Consider the following 21,679-nt stretch of genomic DNA (forward strand, 5'->3'; position numbering starts at 1 on the left):
GAACTGGGGCATTAATTCCATGTGCATTTAATATTACTGAACTAATATTGGACAAATAAATTGATGACAGAACTACATTGCCATTGCCATTCTTTCTGAGCTCAGTCAAGAGATGTGTGCACAGACATTATCAGGGTGTGTGATAGACACTTGATGTGTAAACCATAAAAAACCCACAGTATGTTCCTGTACTGAATCATGTGCCATAGGAGTTTTTAGTTTCCAGTTTTATCGCTGGCTGTGTTCCAACAAAACATATTTTCTTCCATTCCAGGGCAGGTGTTCCCTGTAAACAGTGCCAGGACGTGTTTAAAATCAGTCAAACTTCCTCCTAACCCACCACAGGTGCAAGAGCAGCTTAGAAGAACGGTAAGTCAAATCTTTCTATTTAAGGTTACTCTCCATAAGCTATATTCTCTCACAATTTGTCCTTATTTGTGTAATGAAATTAACTACAATATTAAATTATGATATTATAAGGATTTTGCTATAAATGTAATAAACATAAAGCTATTAGATAATTAAGTAGCTTAATGTGTTTATGATTTTATAAAACAGCAATATGTGTTCAATGAATATTCAACTTTATTAATACGTAATACGTAATACTAATATGTAGTAATAATATAAGTAATTTGTTGTTAAAGATAAATATAAAGTGGGACCTTTTAGAATATTAGGTTTTTTCCAACCGCTTCAAAAGTTGCTCCTACAGACATATTTTAAAGTTGAAAATATTTAATTTATAATAAGTTATTATTTATATTCAAGATTAACATGGGTATAGTGAGAATAATAAATATCCCCCTGATTGCAGAAGAAGGACTCCTACATGCTGGTTTCATCTCTGACTTCATCATCATGAGATTATTTCTGGATTCACAGCTTCTGCTGGTGTTCATATCAGTCCTGGCACTGAGTAAGGTTTAGTTCCTGTTAGATTATCAGTCTTATGTGGAAAGACTATATAAATATACAATCTTGTGTTTCCAGATTTAATAATCTCTTTCTCTTTTACAGCCAGGGCACAAACAACAACTGAGACAACAACTGTACAACCAACTGAAATACGTAATATTTTTATGTAGTTTACAGACGTGTTTTTTTAATGTCTTTTTTTTTTAAAGCATTACAACTATACCAGCACAAACAACAACACTGGCCAGTACTTATAGACTGTCGCTAAATCGTGTCAATTGAACAAACCCAATATGAACCCGAGAAATCAGTTTATCAGGAAAGAAAATGTACTGTACAAAAATATGTATTATCATATATGACTCAATATACATTTGTTCAATCTAATGCTTCTCTGACTATCAGTGGCAAGTAGAAAAATCATGGATCAATGCATATTTAAACTGGAATACAGTGAAAGAAAACTGTGCTCATCAAGTGAGTTCATGAGGATTTTATTTGTTTCTTTCAGAAACCACCACCACAGAAACCACCACAGTTCTACCAGGTAATAATGCTGTGATTGAAAGATTCTCATCACACGCCTATGCAATGTAAGATAGCACATAGATCCGACAGTTCAGGAGGCCAGGGCAGATCGGCTTCGTGGTTTTGCCATGCAAGCTAGCCCACTATGGCCGGGGACATATAGCCACATAATTATGATTTCATGGTGACTTTAATGCTCTTTTTTATTTAATATGCATTACAGAAAACACAAAAAACAACACCAACAACTGCCAACAAATTACCATGGACTGGTGATTACAGTCCTTTGAATTAATCATATACACTCGCGTCTGAATTACTGCAATTATGAGATTGTGACTTGTGATAAAACACTCAAACCTTTATCAATCTCTGAATTGGACTTCACAGTGCTGATAAGGTGCTTTTCTGCATGCAGCCTTTCTGTGTACGTCGAAGCCAGCTCTAGTGTTTTTTTCCATAGGGCACAACAGGTGTGGCCAATGAGAATGCGTGTCAAATGGGAAGGGGATCATGCTGTAGCATACATTGTACTGTATTTTTATTTCATATGAAACATAGTCCCATAACAGGTTCCAGTAATGTTTGGCAAACAGGTGCTTGAGTTTGTAGTTTGATGACAGCAAAGGCTTTTTTTTTTAATGGCAACCCATAGAAGTTATGTAGGTGGCATTTCATCATAGTTTTGGACCCCAAAGATCCAACTATTATCTACAGTTGATTTAAACATCTCAGTTATTTCCCTGAGGGACATTTTAAACTGTTGAGTTATTTCCTTATAGCCATTTCCTTATTTGTGCAGTTCAACAGAATTTGTCAAACATCATTATGTATTCTCGGGGTTTTCCCATAATGATGTACATCTATAGGAATTTACCTTGTATGAGTAGCCTACCTATCAACTCATAATTAGAGCCCAGTGACACCAGAAGTCATGACTTGTGATTTAGTTCCTGATCACTCAGGTGAACTTAAAAACATACAGTATGATTGGGAATTTACTTCAGTTATATTTTACTCTTAGAGGAATGTATAGAAATGAATTTATGTAGTCTTTAAAGGTACACTATGTTGAATGCTGTCTAATCCTGAATCACTACGGTGCACCTATAATAATGGCTCGTTTCCACCAAGCGGTACAGTACAGTCCAGTACGATTCGGGATGGTAAACCCTAATCCGGCTTGCATTTCCACCGCCAACAGGACCCTTAGTTGATAGGTGTTACAGTAACCTTAGTTGAAAGTAGCGTTCAACTTCATTCTTGCGCAAAGAAGAAAGCGACACAGTAAACAGCAATGGAGGACATACAGTAGATCTTGTTCTTGCTTCTCGGCATGTAGCTGTTTGTCACAAGAAGTGTTTTTTTTTAATTGTGTTTCAACTGTACAGTAAAAGAATGGCACCTCTTGTGTTGTCATTCCCCTTGTAGCATGTGCAAGTGACGATTCTCTGTCAACCAATCAATGTTCTGCAGTGAGTTTAGCTCCACCCTTTAAGGACCAGACTACTGTGCTAGATACCCCAACAGAAGGGTCTCAAAAAAGTGGTACGGTACGGTTTGGTATTTTTGTGTACCATTCACAACTTCTGACAATTGAAATTGAAATAATTATGTACCACACTGTACTGTACTGTACCGTACCATTCGGTGGAAATGAGCCATAAGTGTTTATGTTCTGACTATTTTAGACTAAGTGGGACGCAACCACTTCGGAGTAACCCAATACTTATTGTATCACTGTGCATCAAGTGCTGAGGAAGATACAGAGCGGTTCTCACCATGAACATAGCCATAGAAGCTGGAAAGCTGTAATTAATATTATTAATAATTAATTAATTTAATTAAAAAAATAAAGATCCAGTCAGTATTGAACGATTTTGAGAGATAATCTGTCTGAACTCGAATAATTATACATCTGAAATCACTGATCACAGATCAGGCATTAGAATAAACATGGTTCCTTACATGTTTGTGGCGTTGCTGGCATTATCCATATCGTAAAAGTCTGTTTGCAAAGCCTATTTACCAAATAATCCACAGTGAAATGTACCGAATACAAACAAATAATTCACTGCTGAGATATTCACATTGTTGAGAAAAACCCAGACTATAAGGATCCTTTGGAAGGTAATGTTATTGATCCTCCTGTGTCGATCTTTTCTCGTTCTCATGTAACTATTCACTTACGTTCCAGTGGGCGGAGCCAAAGACATGGTGATGTAGACATAACATAAGGCTTGTTCGACTTGAACCGGCGCTGCACAGACCGATCGGTTTATGTGCGAGAGCGAACAGAGAGCAGGCGGCTCCTTATGCTTTTGAATTGTTCTCGCGGTACTTTGATGTCATAAACCGATCGTCTGTGCAACGCCGGTTCAAGTCGAACAAGCCTATTATGTTGATATTCTTCTGCAAAGGCAGTCTTTCGCTGCTCTGTGACATCATAAGTCTTCACTTTTTAGATCCTGTCGTTTTCTAGCCTTGGTTTCAAGCAGTTTTTGGAATAACAAGGAAGTTTTGAGTTTTGAAACTTAGGGTATTTTTATAGTACAACGAACTCTTAATTAAAAAAAAAAAAAAAAAAAACTTTAAATGAAATGAAATGTGGAGGATATTAATTGTGACAAGAAGAGTTACAGGTTAGTTTACTGTGACAAGATGCATGTAACTAAGTGAAAGAGAGCAACCGTTAAAGATGCTATTTTATGACATGATATTATGTTCCAAAGCTTGTCTACTCTTCTGCTACACACATTTTTAGTATATACTAAAACAAAGAGTATATACTTTTAGGACATAGTATAATTAGGCGAATTGGGACACAGCACACATCTACATGCCTAAATGCATTTAGGTGCTGCCATGTGATTGGCTGATTAGACATTTGTGTTAATGAGCAGTTGAACAGGTGTACCTAACAAATTGGCCAGTGCATATAACTTATTTTGTTTGGCTTTACTAGAAACCAACATGTATACATGTACAACATTACACATTCAACAAATAATTAAACATGCTGTGTGTGTTTCCTTTTAGACAATGTCGTTGGACTTCAAATTAAACTTTCCTCAGGTTTAGACCTAATAGATAGAAGAAACATTGATATTGTTTTACAGCAAGTAAGACACAAACACGAATATTTATTCAGAATATAGTGCTAATAGAAGACGTGAAAGTTTGATCTGTCTGTCCATCTTTTGTTTCAGATAAAACAGGTGCTGGTCAATAAGGGTCTGCCAATCAACATAGAGCTGGTGTTAAGAAAACGGCAAAAGATAAAGCCGTAAATTCAGTCTCATTCAGGAAAAGGAATGAAACAGTCCATGAGAAGACTGTAAAGATCCCTGGTTTACATTATTGTGGTTTTATTTGAATGATTAAGTTTAAAAAGGGACATAAAACACAATAAAAGTTGTCTTATAGTAGCTTTGTGTGAAGAACAGATTGAAATTTAAACCGAAAAGTTTTATAACGTACTGACATCCACCCAAGATTTCTTTGTATGCTCATGAGAGTTCACTGATTTGACGATATCCATTTTAAAAGGTTTTTTTTTTTTTTTTTTTTTTTTATCTTTTCAGTGAATAATTTTCTATGGTTACAAACCTATTCTGAATGATTTAATCACAAATGGGACTGATCTGGTCCTCAAGATCAGTTCACTGAATAAATGATCTTGTTATCAACCAGCTGAAGGCCAGGATTATGAGTGAATGAGGGCTTCAAATTCAGTCTGTTCCTGCCTGAAGAATTGAAATATCATGCACAAGTTGTATGGCCTATTTTATGACACTTTTATGGTTTATATTATATTTACTTTATATTTTCTCACCCCTCAATTTTCAAACATACATATATATCAAATCGACATAATGATACAGAAGAACTAATTGTGTTTGATCCAACTTATTTCTGTGTTAATTTAGCTTGAATAAAAATAATTAATTCTCTTTTTTTCTCATGCTTTTGTATTATCAGATCTCTTGCAAAGTTGCAAGGGTTTAATAATCGAACTGATCTGAAGCATGTGAACAATGAAATTAAACCTGACCTTCCTCTTCAACTCAGTTTATTAGAATCACTAGTGCAAAGTGCCTGTGCAAAATCATTTTTTGTGTGTGTTTTTAGTAATTGTTGGTTCGGTGTGTTTGAGTGCAGGGGGAATTTAAGGCCTGTTTATTAATCAGGAGACCCTAATTTCAGGAGAAATATCTGATGATATAGATGATATTACAAATAACAGTCCGTAAAGACAAAGATCATTAGCTGAATAAATACATCTAGTGAAACACATATACTATAGCCTACCCTCCTGAAACCCAGGCATTTTTTCATGCCATTACATTGTTTAGACTAAGAAACAATTTTTATTTTATTTTTTACATTTTAAAAAAAATATATTGTATTCATGTTATTCTATATCCTCTGTAGTGGACACCATTACTCAATTGCAAAAAAAAGAAAAAAAGAAAAAGACATTGGGAAATTTTCTTATTTTTTTCATTCACCAGTTTTTAGGTTTCAGGATTTTTTTTTTAACCAAACTTTGAATAAAGATGATTCTCAACTATGTAATGTTATGTAATATAATGGAATTAATTTATATACTATTTTACTTAATGCAATGTGGGTAAAATGGCCATAAATGGGTAGTGCCATTCTATACACTGCATCTAATTTGCATTCTTGGGGCAAAATGTAATGGAAAAAGAAGTGCAGTAATGTACATGCAGGTAATACGGTATGTATATGTACATGCAGGTATAATATGTATACTAAAAAAATAGAAACATTGTGAAGACTATGTATTTTGATCCAAAATGGTAGGCTAAATAAATAGTAAAAATATGCTTAAAAAAGCAAAAAAAGAATGCATGAAACATAGGGTAAGAATACATATAGGCCTATCATAACAGACAGTAGCTACACCCATGAATTGTATTTTAATTAGGCCTATATTCTTTGTAAAGTCTGACCAGCAGATGGAGACATGACTTCATCATGATCTCTGATACTGAGAACTCACTGTGATACTTCCATATACAGTGGGTACGGAAAGTATTCAGACCCCCTTAAATTTTTCACTCTTTGTTATATTGCAGCCATTTGCTAAAATCATTTAAGTTCATTTTTTCCCTCATTATTATACACACAGCACCCCATATTGACAGAAAAACACAGAATTGTTGACATTTTTGCACATTTATTAAAAAAGAAAAACTGAAATATCACATGGTCCTAAGTATTCAGACCCTTTGCTGTGACACTCATATATTTAACTCAGGTGCTGTCCATTTCTTCTGATCATCCTTGAGATGGTTCTACACCTTCATTTGAGTCCAGCTGTGTTTGATTATACTGATCGGACTTGATTAGGAAAGCCACACACCTGTCTATATAAGACCTTACAGCTCACAGTACATGTCAGAGCAAATGAGAATCATGAGGTCAAAGGAACTGCCTGAAGAGCTCAGAGACAGAATTGTGGCAAGGCCACAGGTTCTCTGGCCAAGGTTACAAAAAAATCTCTGCTGCACTTAAGGTTCCTAAGCGCACAGTGGCCTCCATAATCCTTAAATGGAAGACGTTTGGGACGACCAGAACCCTGCTGGCCGTCCGGCCAAACTGAGCTATCGGGGGAGAAGAGACTTGGTGAGAGAGGTAAAGAAGAACCCAAAGATCACTGTGGCTGAGCTTCAGAGATGCAGTCGGGAGATGGGAGAAAGTTGTAGTAAGTCAACCATCACTGCAGCCATCCACCAGTCGGGGCTTTATGGCAGAGTGGCCTGACGGAAGCCTCTCCTCAGTGCAAGACACATGAAAGCCCGCATGGAGTTTGCTAAAAAACACCTGAAGGACTCCAAGATGGTGATAAATAAGATTCTCTGGGCTGATGAGACCAAGATAGAACATTTTGGCCTTAATTCTAAGCGGTATGTGTGGAGAAAACCAGGCACTGCTCATCACCTGTCCAATACAGTCTCAACAGTGAAGCATGGTGGTGGCAGCATCATGCTGTGGGGGTGTTTTTCAACTGCAGGGACTGGAGGACGACTGGTTGCAATCGAGGGAAAGATGAATGCGGCCAAGTACAGGGATATCCTGGACGAAAACCTTCTCCAGAGTGCTCTGGACCTCAGACTGGGCCGAAGGTTCACCTTCCAACAAGACAATGACCCTAAGCACACAGCTAAAATAACGAAGGAGTGGCTTCACAACAACTCCGTGACTGTTCTTGAATGGCCCAGCCAGAGCCCTGACTTAAACCCAATTGAGCATCTCTGGAGAGACCTGGAAATGGCTGTCCACCAACGTTTACCATCCAACCTGACAGAACTGGAGAGGATCTGCAAGGAGGAACTGGAGAGGATCTGCAAGGAGGAATGGCAGAGGATACCGAAATCCAGGTGTGAAAAACTTGTTGCATCTTTCCCAAAAAGACTCATGGCTGTATTAGATCAAAAGGGTGCTTCTACTAAATACTGAGCAAAGTGTCTGAATACTAAGGGCCATGTGATATTTCAGTTTTTCTTTTTTAATAAATGTCAACAATTCTGTGTTTTTCTGTCAATATGGGGTGCTGTGTGTACAATAATGAGGGAAAAAAATGAACTTAAATGATTTTAGCAAATGGCTGCAATATAACAAAGAGTGAAAAATTTAAGGGGGTCTGAATACTTTCCGTACCCACTGTATATAGTAGGTGAAAAACATGTGACAATAGAAGTATGTCAGAATTCACAGTAGCCTACTTATAAAAGTGTAGCCAAAAAGTATTCAGACATGGGCTACTACTTTTGTGTCACACTGTTTTTTGCCTACTAATATAGCCTACAGTAGTAGGGATGTATACGACATCAGATGCAGCCTTTCTCTAATACTGCCACTTTGAGTCTAAGCGTCTCCCATCATTCATCACTTTCAGGAACTAACATACCCCGTTGTCTCGTCATGTCTAGTTAAACTTTACAGTGCAAGATGTTACGTACTTGTTTGTAAAACAAAGTGTTGCTCATTTTATTGGTGCAGATATTATACGCAGTTTGTAAAAAACGAACGCAGTGATTAAGTAAACAAATCTTTGAAAACGTGCTGTCTTTACGCCCACTTGAATACTTCGGACATACTGTACGTCATGTAAGTAGACAAGTGGTCAAGTGTGTGTATTTAGACAGGCCCAATGACACGCTTTCTCTGTTACTGTGGAGATACAAGAACTCCAATATCAACACCAACATAAAATCTTGACATGTGCATCGATATAAAATGCTTCATGGTTATGCAGGCTACAATGCAACTTATAAATGTGGGTGTATTTGTTTTAATAAATAACACAACATTTCCTCCTTTCTTAATCTAATAAAATCACAAACAGTTTGTTAGCAATGCAAAGTTTTAGCATTTCATGAAGCATGCTGGAATCTCACTAACTCTCTTTAAGCGTCTGTCTCCCCCTCGTGGTGAGTCAAGGAACATGCGATTAATTCACATTATAGAGATTTTTAATTTACTGTTATAGTTTTCACACACCTAACAATATAACATCAGCCTTTTTTGATGAAAAAATGCAAAGCTAAAGCTAAATAGCCAAATACTTCAATGAATAATATCTCTATAAATGAGCAAATAGGCTTATTGATGTGTTATCTACAGACATGCATTCATTTTTATGCCATACCAGTTAAGCAGGACCATTTATGCACGTTTAGTTTGACGTCAAGTACAAAAGTGGGTGAAGATAAACATTTTATTTTTTTACCCAACACAATCTTTTTCAGAATTTTTGACTATCTAAGCATGTTGTCAAAAAAGCTCAATGTTTATTAAGTTGAATACATCTTTTTTCCTGAGTAAGCAAGGTAGAAATAATAGCATTATATTAAAATTCACTGGAGTAAAACATGTGACAGCTATAGCTTCGGTCTCCCTAACAGACAATCACGATATGGATCAGTAAAAAGTTGATTTTCCAGCAAATGGAGCCATAGAGGAATTACAGGTTTACTTTCACTATTGACACTGCAGATCTAGATTAAACCCGTCATACTTCATTGCATGTGAGAGGACATACAAACATTCACCTTCTTGAAGAGTGACATTCCTCTGTAAATCATTTCAAGTCAAAATTGAAGCCATAATTAAACTCAAGTCAAAATTGAAACAAATGTCAAAGCTGATGGGAAATGTTATGCAACAGCATTGACTAGATTTGCTGATTAACTTTCCAGAATGAGGGATATTTTAATGGCAGGGATATTTGATTTAAGATATAAATGAACCAGCTGAACTTCTTTCCTTGTATGAGTTACATTTTATGGTATTATGGTCATGTCTTTTGGATTCTTCTGAAGTTCAGCTTCACGCTGCTCGGCAGACCGGACTTGACCAGCTCCTGTTGTAGCTGAAATAAAGATTGACTGATCGATCAAAATTTCTATTTGTATTCTATTAGCACCATAATTAATATATATATATATATATATATATATATATATATATATATATATATATATATATATATATATATATATATATACTGTATATTCAGTCCATTAGTAAGTGCAACTTACTTTCTCTAAAACATTCTGAATGTTTTCACTCTTTGTTAGGTCTGAAAATGAAGTAACTCTCAGTTGAACTCCTAAGATATTTTCTGAGGGAAACAAAGCACATGATTAATAATTAATGTTAAAAAGTGTTTACATTTTTATGCATACTTTATACTGAACATATCGAAGAGGTATGGAATATAATATTTGACTTGAATAATGAAGAATTTCACAACACTGCCTTGAAAACAACTTGTTTGTTTGCAGGAACATTTAAATTTCAGCATTTGGCAGATGCTTTAATCCAATTTTAGGTTGATTAAAGGTTTTGAATGTGACTGAATCAAACTCATGACTTTGACATTGCCAAAACATCATATGATGCCACATAAAAACAAAATAATAATACTAAAGATTCTAAACATGATGGCAATTATGTACCTTGTAGATTATTTTGATCTGGTGCACTGTCCACCCTGAAGGCCCATCGACCTGGAACATTTACATTACTGGAGTTCACAAGGTTTGGAATAAAACTCCCATTGATTGATCCAGGAATCACAGAGAAGGCCGTGGAGTTTACTGTGTCATAACCAGCCTGCACCAACAAGGAAATTACTTATTATTGAGACAGAACATCAAGAAGAAATAGGCGTATTTTGTTCTATTGATGTATAAGGCATGTTTTACCTGCACCCCATAATATGTCACAGCGCAGTCACCATAATTCATGAGAATGAAAGACAAATCACCGCCCGAAATTAACACCACTTGAAACGATGCTTCCTGCAAAGTTTGGGAACAGTGAATGTCACAGCAGCTCTGATAATAACCTTGAGCCTGAAGGAGTTTTAACAAACTAACTTACTGTGCCATAGTAATGTTGGTATTGAACTCTATCCCAAGTAGCAACAAGGACCCAAGCAGCCGTGAAGTTCAGATCCGGGAAATACTGGTTTATATCCCGAGTGGCTTGAGTGAGCACACTTCCATTTGAGTACTGCTGATACGAGATGCTGCCATTCAAACTGACGTCAACATCCATCCAGAGCGGAGCAATGATGTCTTCACTTCCATTGATGGGAAAGTACTTTGGGTAGTACTCTGATGAAGGCTGGTTGAATGTAAGGTACCCGTTACTATTAACCTGGGTAATAAAAGATTTTATTCATGCATGTCACATTTTTTCTCATTCACCATTTGCATTAGCAAAACAGAACTGAAATCTCACATATGTCTTGTTGTATGTGCGGCCAAAGAACACAAAAGGTGTCCACAGGTCGACAAGAGTGGAGTTTTCATCTTGAACAGCAATACCAACAGTGTCTCCCGCCACTGAGCCGAACGGATAGAATGCAACCGGCGCTGCAAGACAAACAAGTTCAAACTCCTATGACGATAATCTCAGTTCATGTTTTATATGTTCTAGTTCTAAAGTCAATAATTACCTGTCTGTGCTTTTGTCACCCTGCCTGCTGAAAAAAAATAAAAATAAATTTGAATATTGTCTATTTCTTTGTCATTCCATGAAGGATATTATTCATGGTAAAACTCACTCAGCGAAAGGACTGATATGAACATCAGCAGATATTGTGAAACTGGAGACAATCCCATGATAAATATTTGGATGAGGTCAAAGATATGTCACTGCTACAATTTCACAGAGTAACTAGAAAAATCACAACAGAGCAAAGCAATATTAATACTTGTATCATTTTTGATTTTATAATAATTTTCTGTTATACTTTAACTATACAGATATACATAGACATAGCATCACAGAATAAGTTGTTAAAACAAACAACGCTATAGACAAAAAAGTTCGATGTTTACCTCAGACGGCTTCATGGAATATGTGAGAAGCACCTTCTGAAAGGTTCAAATCGAGCCCTAATTATCATAGCGATGAGGGGGAGTGACGTGTTCAGTGTCTGACAGTCAGTGTCTGTCAATGCATTCTGAATAACCACAATGACTGAAATTCTCACTAAACAACTAACAATAAAAGTGAAAGAACTGCTTGACTTCACTTTAGATGACAACTAGGCAAACACTTGTTTTCTTCAAAAGTTCATCCCTTGAAATTGTGTCTGGGCTATTTCCATGTGCCAGATTAGATAAAGAAATCAAAAGGGTCATGGTGTAACTGGCAAAGAAAAACAGGATATAATGCATTCTTGCATAATTTAATTATGTTGATGTATGAAACAGTCCCACAACACGTTTTACATGAAAATCAAGAGATACTGATCGAGGGAGTGACTTTATTGCGACAGACACATTTTATTTTGCTCACAGCTGATTGATCCAATTTCGTTTTGAGATCTCTTACCAAGAACATAACCTGCCGTGGAGAGAAAGTCACTATGCGTATGAACACCGCTGAAAGCTAAGTCACTTTCATGGTGCCTAAAACCCATGGTTCATTTGTTATGGCACACCAAATCAGGTTTCCTCAGCTGTGCCTTAAACAAAAGTGGGCCAAGTAAAATATTTTATTTGCCAACAACAACTGTTCCACCAACTGTTTCTGCGTGTTCTCAACTTCTTGTTTATATACACAAACACACAGATAAATGTTATATAAAAAAAGGTCAAATGCACAATCAAATAAACAAGCTTTGAATAAACTTCAAAAAAGGGAGGAGAAACTGCTTCCCTTATTTTTTTTTGTGGTTGACGTCAAAGCTTGTGTATATCAGTATTATATTAGTATTTTGGCACAAAATCTAGAAGCAAGTCAGATTGCCAACATAAGTATGATATGCCCTCATTGTCAAAAACCAAAACTGTGAAATTGTGACCCAGACTATGTTTATATGAGGGGTTGGCATTTTGTTATGCTGCCAATTGATGTCCAGAAACCAGCTGAAAGCTGCTGTCCTTAAGTTCTATGGTTAAAAATATATTACACAGTAATGTCCATGAGAACGATACATGCACATATTTTTGATATGGATGAGTAATGCTTCTGGTAACTGGAGTTGTAGACAAAGAACAGGTTTATTAGTATTGTTCACATGCTACAGTTCAAAGTTTAAACCCCTGATACTTGTTAAAGATATCTGATAAAACAAAGCATTACAGAAAGAATTAATGATTATTATTCAAGATAAATTAAGTTGGAACATATATGATTAATGTAATAAATTATTTCATTATCTAATTTTATCATATTCACATTGTCATTTTTTCATCATATGTATATACAGTATATGCTCATTTATTATTATGTGAGAGAGTAATAAGTTGAAGAGTGAGAAAATATAAAGGTTCCCTTCCTGCGACATTCTTCTCTTTATCCGTTTCTACATCTTCAAGGTCACCATTTGCAACTTGGTCCCTTCCATGTATTACGGCTGTGTCTTTTTGAAGTTTCTTAACTTCATCTCAAAGAAACTTGGCACTCCATAATAATTGACCAGCTCTTGTTTTATCTGAAACAAAGATGGGCAGATAGATCAAATGTATTTCCATTGTACTCTATTGTACTATTGGTAATAAGTCACCAGTGTCAGATATAAAGTCAGAAATATAAAATAAAAGATTTTTTTTTTCCACTCAGGCAGAAATGTGCTTTTGTGTGAAAATTGTGACTTACTTGCTGCAAAACATCCTCAACGTTTCCACGCTGTGTCAGGTCTAAAAATGACCTAATTTTCAATTTAACTCCTAGACATTTTCTAAAAGGAAACACACAGGCATAATAATAAGGCATAATAACAAACACACACACACACACAAATACAGTATATAGAGAGAGAGAGACCGATAGTCCACGATAAGGCCGAATAACAGCCGTTCTGATATGGAGCCATATCGCATGGCTACTTGTGTGACATTGCGTTTATACAACAGTTCGACGACACAAGTGTGTAAATTAATAAGAAACAACAACAGTGTGTCTTTAAAAACACTCTTCCTTCCTCCATGGATTTAAATCTCAAGTTGACAGCGGATCCCAAGCCTCCGTTACTAATTCTAAAACGTCACTTTATAACAAGTAACGAAGGAACGCTGAGTTGCTTCATTGAAGCTTATTGAATTATGTATAGTAGAGTATTATGAGAGAGAAAGATTGACTAAGCGAGTATGGCAAGCCGTTTTAACTTTTATTCATTTCCAGGATATGAATCCTTGATATCAACAATTCAATTTTCACTAGTTAAAATGATAATTCTTGATATCAGGAATAATGTTTCTACTAGTAACAATGGCAATTTTTGATATCAGGAATTACATTTCAACTAGTAAAAATGTTCATTCTTAATATCAACAATTTAATTTTAATTAGTAAAATCTATAATTCTTGATATTAACAATTGAATTTCAACTAGTAAAAACTATAATTCTTGATATTAACAATTTATATCCTGGGAATGGCAATAGGCAAGCCGTTTTGACTTTTAATCATTTGCAGGATATGAATTCTTGATATCAACAACTAAATTTTCACTAGTTAAAATGATTGTTATTGATATCAGGAATTAGATTTCTACTAGTAACAATGGCTATTTTTGATATCAGGAATTACATTTCCACTAGTAACAATGCTAATTCTTGATATCAGCATTTACATTTTCACTAGTTAAAATGATAATTCTTGATATCAACAATTGAATTTCAACTAGTAAAAACTATAATTCTTGATATCTGTAATTGTATTTTCACTAGTGAAATGTCACCATAGGCTGCCATTCAAAATCAATTGTTGATATCAAGAATTGATTTCTTACTAGTTAAAATTCCAGTTTCACATATCAGAAATACAATTCTTACTAGTAAAAACCTTTATTTTTGATATAAAGAATTCAATTGTCACTAGTTGAAATGTCTATTCTTGATATCAACAATTTAATTGCTACTAGTAACAATGTTCATTTTTGATATCAATAATTCCATTTTCACTAGTGACAATGTTAATATTTGATATCATGAATGTGATTGTTACTAGTAAGAAAGCCATTTTAGATATCTGAAATTATATTGATATCAGAAATACATTTTCAGATATCAAAAATGAAAAATTTTACTAGTAGCAATTAAATTGTTGATATCAAGAATAGACATTTCAACTAGTGACGATTGAATTATTGATATCAGTAATTGCCATTTTTACTAGTAACAATGTAATTCTTGATATCAACAATTATATTTCTACTAGTAAGAAATCAATTCTTGATATCAACAATTGATTTTGAATGGCAGCCTATGGTGACATTTCACTAGTGAAAATACAATTGTTGATATCAACAATTCAATTGTTGATATCAACAATTAAATTCTTGATATCAACAATTACATTTTTGATATCAAGAATTGAATTGTTGATATCAACAATTGAATTGTTGATATCAACAATTGAATTGTTGATATCAACAATTCATATCCTACATGTGTTTTAAATGTTAAAAGGGCGACAAAACTATTACAGATATCAAAAATGTATTTCTTACTAGTTAAAATTCTGAATACACATATCAGAAATACAATTCTTACTAGTAAAAACCTTTATTTTTGATATCAAGAATTCAGTTGTCACTAGTTGAAATGTCTATTCTTGATATCAACAATTTAATTGTTACTAGTAACAATGTTCATTTTTGATATCAATAATTCCATTTTCACTAGTGACAATGTTAATTTCTGATATCATGAATGTGATTGTTACTAGTAAGAAAGCCATTTTAGATATCTGAAATAATATTGATATCAGAAATACATTTTCAGATATCAAAAATGAAAATTTTTACTAGTAGCAATTCAATTGTTGATATCAATAATATATATTTCAACTAGTGACAATTGAATTATTGATATCAGTAATTCACATTTTTACTAGTAACAATGTAATTATTGATATCAAAAATTATATTTCTACTAGTAAGAAATCAATTCTTGATATCAACAATTGATTTTGAATGGCAGCCTATGGTGACATTTCACTAGTGAAAATATAATTACAGATATCAAGAATTCAATTGTTGATATCAAGAATTACATTTTTGATATCAAGAATTAAATTGTTGATATCAAGAATTCAATTGTTGATATCAAAAATTAAATTGTTGATATCAACAATTACATTTTTGATATCAAAAAATGTAATTGTTGATATCAAAAATGTAATTCTTGATATCAACAATTCATATCCCGGAAATGAATAAAAGTTAAAACGGCTTGCCATAAAGCGAGTGCATTACCTGCATCTAGCTGATGTTCTTCTGGCCAATCTTATTTCCATAATCACAAAATCAGTTTGAATGTCCGCTGAGACTTTTTCCTTTCAACAGTTAAGGGGATTTCCCATGACAGCTCTAGTCAGTGCATTTGTAAATTGAGTCTTATTGTTTACAACCTTTTTTCAGTCCTTTTCAATATAAAAGCATTTGCTACTGACTCACTCATAAAGACCCTTACGAAAAAGAAGTTTATTCAAGTGTGCTATACTTCTTTTAAACTAAAAATAAGAAAGTATACTTTCAATCTACTTTTTATGTACTTCTCAGAAATATACTTCAAAGTATACTTGACTTATACTGAGAGAAAAGTCTAAGTATATTTGGCCTATACTTGTTGATCGAGATATACTTAAAAGTATAATTAAGTATTCTAAGTATTCTTGGTTTGTACTTGTGTTTACTATTTTGATTGAGTAGCTTATTAAATACTTTTTAAAAAACAAAACAAACATAATATTACACACTGTCTTATAAACTAACATGTTCAAGTTTATATAGTAAAAAGCTTTCGGGTGGAGTAAATAAAATGAACCTGATCTTGTACACAGCGATAATAATTCCATTATGAAAAATAAGTTTATTCAAGTGTTATATTAGTATACTTCTTTTCAACTAAAAAGAAGAGAGCATACTTTCAGTCTACATTTTATATACTTCTCAAAAATATACTTTATGTACTTCTCAGAAATATACTTAATTAAGTGTACTTGACTATATACTGAGAGAAAAGTCCAAGTATATTTGGCCTATTCTTGTACTCAATCTTTTGATCGAGATATACTTAAAAGTTTAATTATTCAAAGTATACTTGGCTTGTAGTTGTTAACTCTTTTGATCGAATAGCCTATTAAATACTTTTTCTACATAGTTTTTCATATACAGTCTTATGAAACTTACATTGTTTGAAAATATTGATTAAAATATTGATATAAAACAGATGTGTTTCTAATTCTGCGTATCTGAATTTGTGTAGGCTAGTCCATTGGTAGTGCACATAGGAATTTACTTTAATTATACTTTAATCTTTCCCCACCATTGACTGAATTTTCGAGATGGTCCTAACCCTAACCCTAACCCTAACCCTAACCCTAACCCTAACCCATCCATATCCAACTCCTCCCACCTTACATATACCTAAACCTACCCATCTCCACCCCCTGATCCCTAAACCCTCCCCTAAAACTAGCCATCTCCACCCCCTGATCCCTAAACCCACCCCTAAACCTACCAATCGCCACCCCTTAGATCTGGATCCAACTCCGCCCCCTGGATCTCGTGTACTGAAGTGAGGTGCTACTGGAATTTTCCAGCTATCCATGTTTTCGCTGTTATACGGTAGGGGGCGGGCGCTATGACACATCTTCGACTACAGAATCTCCGGATCAAAACACAGGAGAAGAAGAAGCTGAATTCTACAAGTGATAGACGATTGCTCACTCAAATGTAAAATAATGTGATCATCAAACATTAAACAGCTTGTAAATCAAAACTGCTTAATGTTTCCAAGTGAAATGAAGCGTAACCCATGAAGAGAAAACGACTGTGAAGCTTTGGGGGTGTTGGACTCGATCTACTCCATCTGTGTTTTGATCATCGTTCTGAATCTGATCAGAGAATGTCTAATAAGGCGAGAAGTTTCACTGTCAGTACACTTCCGGCTTCTGAACTGGTTGCAGTTCCACTCTGATTCCATATGAGGGCGCTCACAGGACGAGTGCAGAATGAATGGAGGTCTATGGCGCTATACACATCAAAATCCACTTTTCTCAGGATATAATTTTTTGTCTAGTAATTTGAATGTTGTATTCGAAAGGAGATGCAAATAAATCACACATTGCTGGGTGTTAGATTTTTTAGAGTCACTTATTTGCTTTAAAAAGTCTTTTAAAGTGTCAATGATGTCATACACATCGTACGACCAGAGATACTGCTTTACGGCAATCCTTCAGTCACTATGGTGCTTTCGTGCTCTGCATTGACAACACAGCTGACACAGGTAAATACACGTGCTAGAAGAGTTTTTGTTTTGTTTGTTTCTGGTCCCGCTTCGGATGCCACGATGCCATCAAGCGGTATCTCTGCTCGTAATCAGTCCTTCACTGACCAATCAGCGTTCATTAGCAGAATGCTAGCGTGTTATGGGCAACAACAACTCAACCTGTAAGAAATCGAAAGGACATAAGTACTCGTTAATTCAACTTTTGACCTATAACCCATGTTGAACCTACAATCAAATCTGAGATTTCTCAACGGCAATCGGGTGAAAGAGACAAATTTAGCCGTCTAGCTCCATAGACTCCCATTCAGTCTGCACTCATGGGCGATCGCCCCCAGTGGAACTCTGATGGAACTACAACCAAAATTCGGTACAATAGGACTTAATTGGGAGTGACCAGGCTCTCCGTAGACGGGCTCTGATCTGATTAAGGCGTAGTCGTTGACAAAAATTAGATTTTCTCATCTTTTTTGTTTAAAATGTTGCCTTTATTTATGAAACTTACCAACATTCAAGTGTTGATAAAAAAGGATGCATGAAGCTAATAAAATGTTTTTAAAATTAAATTACAGTTAAAGGGTCATGAAACCCTAAACCAAATTTTCTGAGATTTTAACAGAGGTATGTGTGTTGAACACCATTGAAGACAATATTAGCATCTGTTAGATTTAATAGGCCTAGGGGGGAAATGGTTAAATTTTAGTTTTTTTCCGCTATTTTCATCTTATGGGTTTAAAATCTTCATCGTGTCCATGTCACAGATCACTGATGACTCATCGGTGTCTCATTATTATTCATGTACTGAGTTTTCTTATCCAATGAGAAGACACTTCTCTTAATTATTCATGACACCACGTGGATCTTTCCAATGACAGACATGTCAAACTGTGATATCTCGTAGTAGATGAGAGAGGCAATGATGGGAAGCGCGTTTTTTTTCGTGGTGCAAAAGTTCCAGTGCATCTTTCCCCGCGGTGCTGCCAGGGCTAGACTCTGGCTGCGGGCGGCTGGTTGGCCATCAACAACGGACACCTAAACTATGTGTGTGTACCAACCATTCAACGGGAGAATGGTGGACTTCGACCTTGTACAGCAATGCAGGTTTCGTCTTGCGAGTGATGCGGTCCGAGGACTTTTCTATCGCTTCAGAGGTGTGTGTGTGTGTGTGTGTGTGTGTGTGTCTAAAATGTAACCCTGACCGTTTTACTTGCCTTTTGTTAAATAATCACTCGTTATTAAAATGTAGATATTTCGATAATACCTCAATTGTATGGAACGTATGCTTAATTTGTGCAAATGTCTATGTCACTGTCCATCTTTATTATGTGGGTTCAGGGGGCGCGTAGATCTAGGCTATGTACAGAACGTTGTTTTTTTTTTAAGCGGAAAATTTATTATTTTCAAATATATGCATTTATAGTGTGTATATATAAACAAATATATATTTTATAATGACATAATTATACATATACATGTACATTTATATGTTTTAAATACAATTATGATTACTGTAGTAGGCTAATATATGTAGCAGGGCATTCAGTTACTTTTGAAAGAACAAACATAAGGTGTCAGTGTATTTCATTAGACTTTAACTTTGTCAGCTATAAAAAAATCTAGCATTTCCTCACGTTTTACTACTGATTTTTAGTGACAGTCAATATGCATGGGCCACTGGCGATGACAGTCCCCCCTCTCCCCTGCCGTGCCATGCCACACCCACTCCCCTCCCTTCTTCTCACACTGTTACAATTACACAGCAAAAGTTCAGTGACATTTTTATTTGCGCATGGTTGAAAGCAAATACTGATACTGACATAATGACATACAATAAATATGGAAAATTGAACTACACGATTGAGGGAGCAGGCTACACAGTAAACTCTGAGAAAATGCAACGCTTGAGCAAACAGTTTGTGAATAGGCTACTACAAATGATGGCCGTGAAAGAGACTGTGAACGCATTGAATAGGATATGTTTAGTTGGTGAATAGCATAGGCTACTATTACACAGTAGCGATAACATTAAGCGCACCAGAATAAAATATAATATTCAGAAGTAAACAGTGTAGCTGACTTAATGTTTAGCTGACAGAGTGTTTATGTCAGAATGTTTATTTTTAAACCACAACCTTCTAAGTCCTTCTTTTACCAATATATTTAACAATATATTTTGCTTTTCTAATCCAAACAACGTCAAACTTGGCACTGCACTTACTCTTGCCAGTAGCAAGACACCTGTCAAGTTTGAAATCCATCGGACTAACGGTTCGAGAGATATGTGAATAAAAGACAGATAGACAGACACACAGACAGACGTTTCTGTAATTTATAGATAGATACTTGCATAAGAAGACAAATACTTGACTCAATTGTGAACTATTTTGCTATTTGCTTTCACTTTTAAACACTAAATAATCTCAGTGGTAAGAAAAATTACTTTTATATTACAATATGTAAAATGTATGTAAAAAATGGTCCTTAAAAATAAATTAGGCTTGTTTAGACATTGGCAATATGTGATTTTTTATATAATATAGGATGACATAAATTAATAAACAGGTTCATAGTATTTTAACACAATTATGCTATAACAAAATATATTAACATTAAAAAGGCAGCGTAAAGGCATCTGTTCTGATATACTAACCTTTGTAATCAGGTTATTTTGTTTTGATGGTCACCATCTCTGTCAAGGAACTTCAAATAATCTATTTTAGGATATTACTGAGTGAAAATGGTTCATTTTGTCTGGTTAGTTCACACATTAGCAAGTAAAAAAAATGGTTCATTTATTTGGCACAATAAATTATATTTGTATTATACGGAAATGCTGACATGTTATTTGATGGACTGAGAAACGAGCTTGTTTTAGGTAATTGGTGCCTGATGTGCCTGAGAGAAATTGTCAGTTCCTTTGCTCACCACGAGGGGGAGACAGCAGCAGTGCACTCACTGCAGTAAATGAAACACTCAAATAAATCAGTCAAATTGTTCGGCAATATCAACATTTTACTACAGTAGTTAGTTATGTTTTCTTCATATTTCATTAAAATATAAAAATCAAATGAATTCGGAATGCTAATAACTTTCTCAGATTACTCACAGATGGGTTCTTAAGTCTCACGCATTGGCCGTGAGACACACGCAATTCAACCAGTTCACACGCCAAACCGTGTATTTCTCACGCTGAAAAGGCAATGCCAACCAAGTTGTCCTGCAAGCTTTATATATAATTAACATTGTATACGAGGCGCAGGCACACAAAGTGAAGTTTCCTGCCGCCAGCACGTATCTCGGCCAGATTGCGTTCGTTAGGCAACATAGATGCGCGAACACACGGAAGTTGACGGAACATTCTTGGTCACCGTACGTTCGTTACAGTAACGTGCGGTGAAATCTTGTCATGGGTAGGCTGTGACCTATCAATGTGGCATATATTC

General features: G+C 35.1%; 2 protein-coding genes across 2 annotated transcripts; one reads left to right on the forward strand and one right to left on the reverse strand.

Annotated features, from left to right (window-relative positions):
- The first annotated feature begins 279 nt into the window (after nucleotides 1–279).
- On the forward strand, nucleotides 280–6,021 carry LOC311096035 (uncharacterized protein). The gene is made up of 6 exons (XM_084134958.1): nucleotides 280–369; nucleotides 818–919; nucleotides 1,021–1,071; nucleotides 1,430–1,465; nucleotides 4,486–4,568; nucleotides 4,656–6,021. Exons 2-6 carry the CDS (start codon nucleotides 862–864, stop codon nucleotides 4,734–4,736), a joined length of 309 nt encoding a protein of 102 aa, XP_083991084.1. The 5' UTR covers nucleotides 280–369; nucleotides 818–861; the 3' UTR covers nucleotides 4,737–6,021.
- Nucleotides 6,022–9,180: 3,159 nt separating this feature from the next.
- Nucleotides 9,181–12,418, reverse strand: LOC311096255 (sushi, nidogen and EGF-like domain-containing protein 1; the record flags this gene model as incomplete). Its single annotated transcript, XM_084135322.1, has 7 exons — nucleotides 9,181–9,850; nucleotides 10,020–10,102; nucleotides 10,440–10,596; nucleotides 10,689–10,784; nucleotides 10,867–11,145; nucleotides 11,230–11,363; nucleotides 12,331–12,418. 7 exons carry the CDS (start codon nucleotides 12,416–12,418, stop codon nucleotides 9,776–9,778), a joined length of 912 nt encoding a protein of 303 aa, XP_083991448.1. The 3' UTR covers nucleotides 9,181–9,775.
- Nucleotides 12,419–21,679: the final 9,261 nt, after the last annotated feature.

This window comes from Abramis brama (genome assembly GCF_963993115.1).
Source record: "Abramis brama genome assembly, chromosome: 14".
Classification (NCBI taxonomy): domain Eukaryota; kingdom Metazoa; phylum Chordata; class Actinopteri; order Cypriniformes; family Leuciscidae; genus Abramis; species Abramis brama.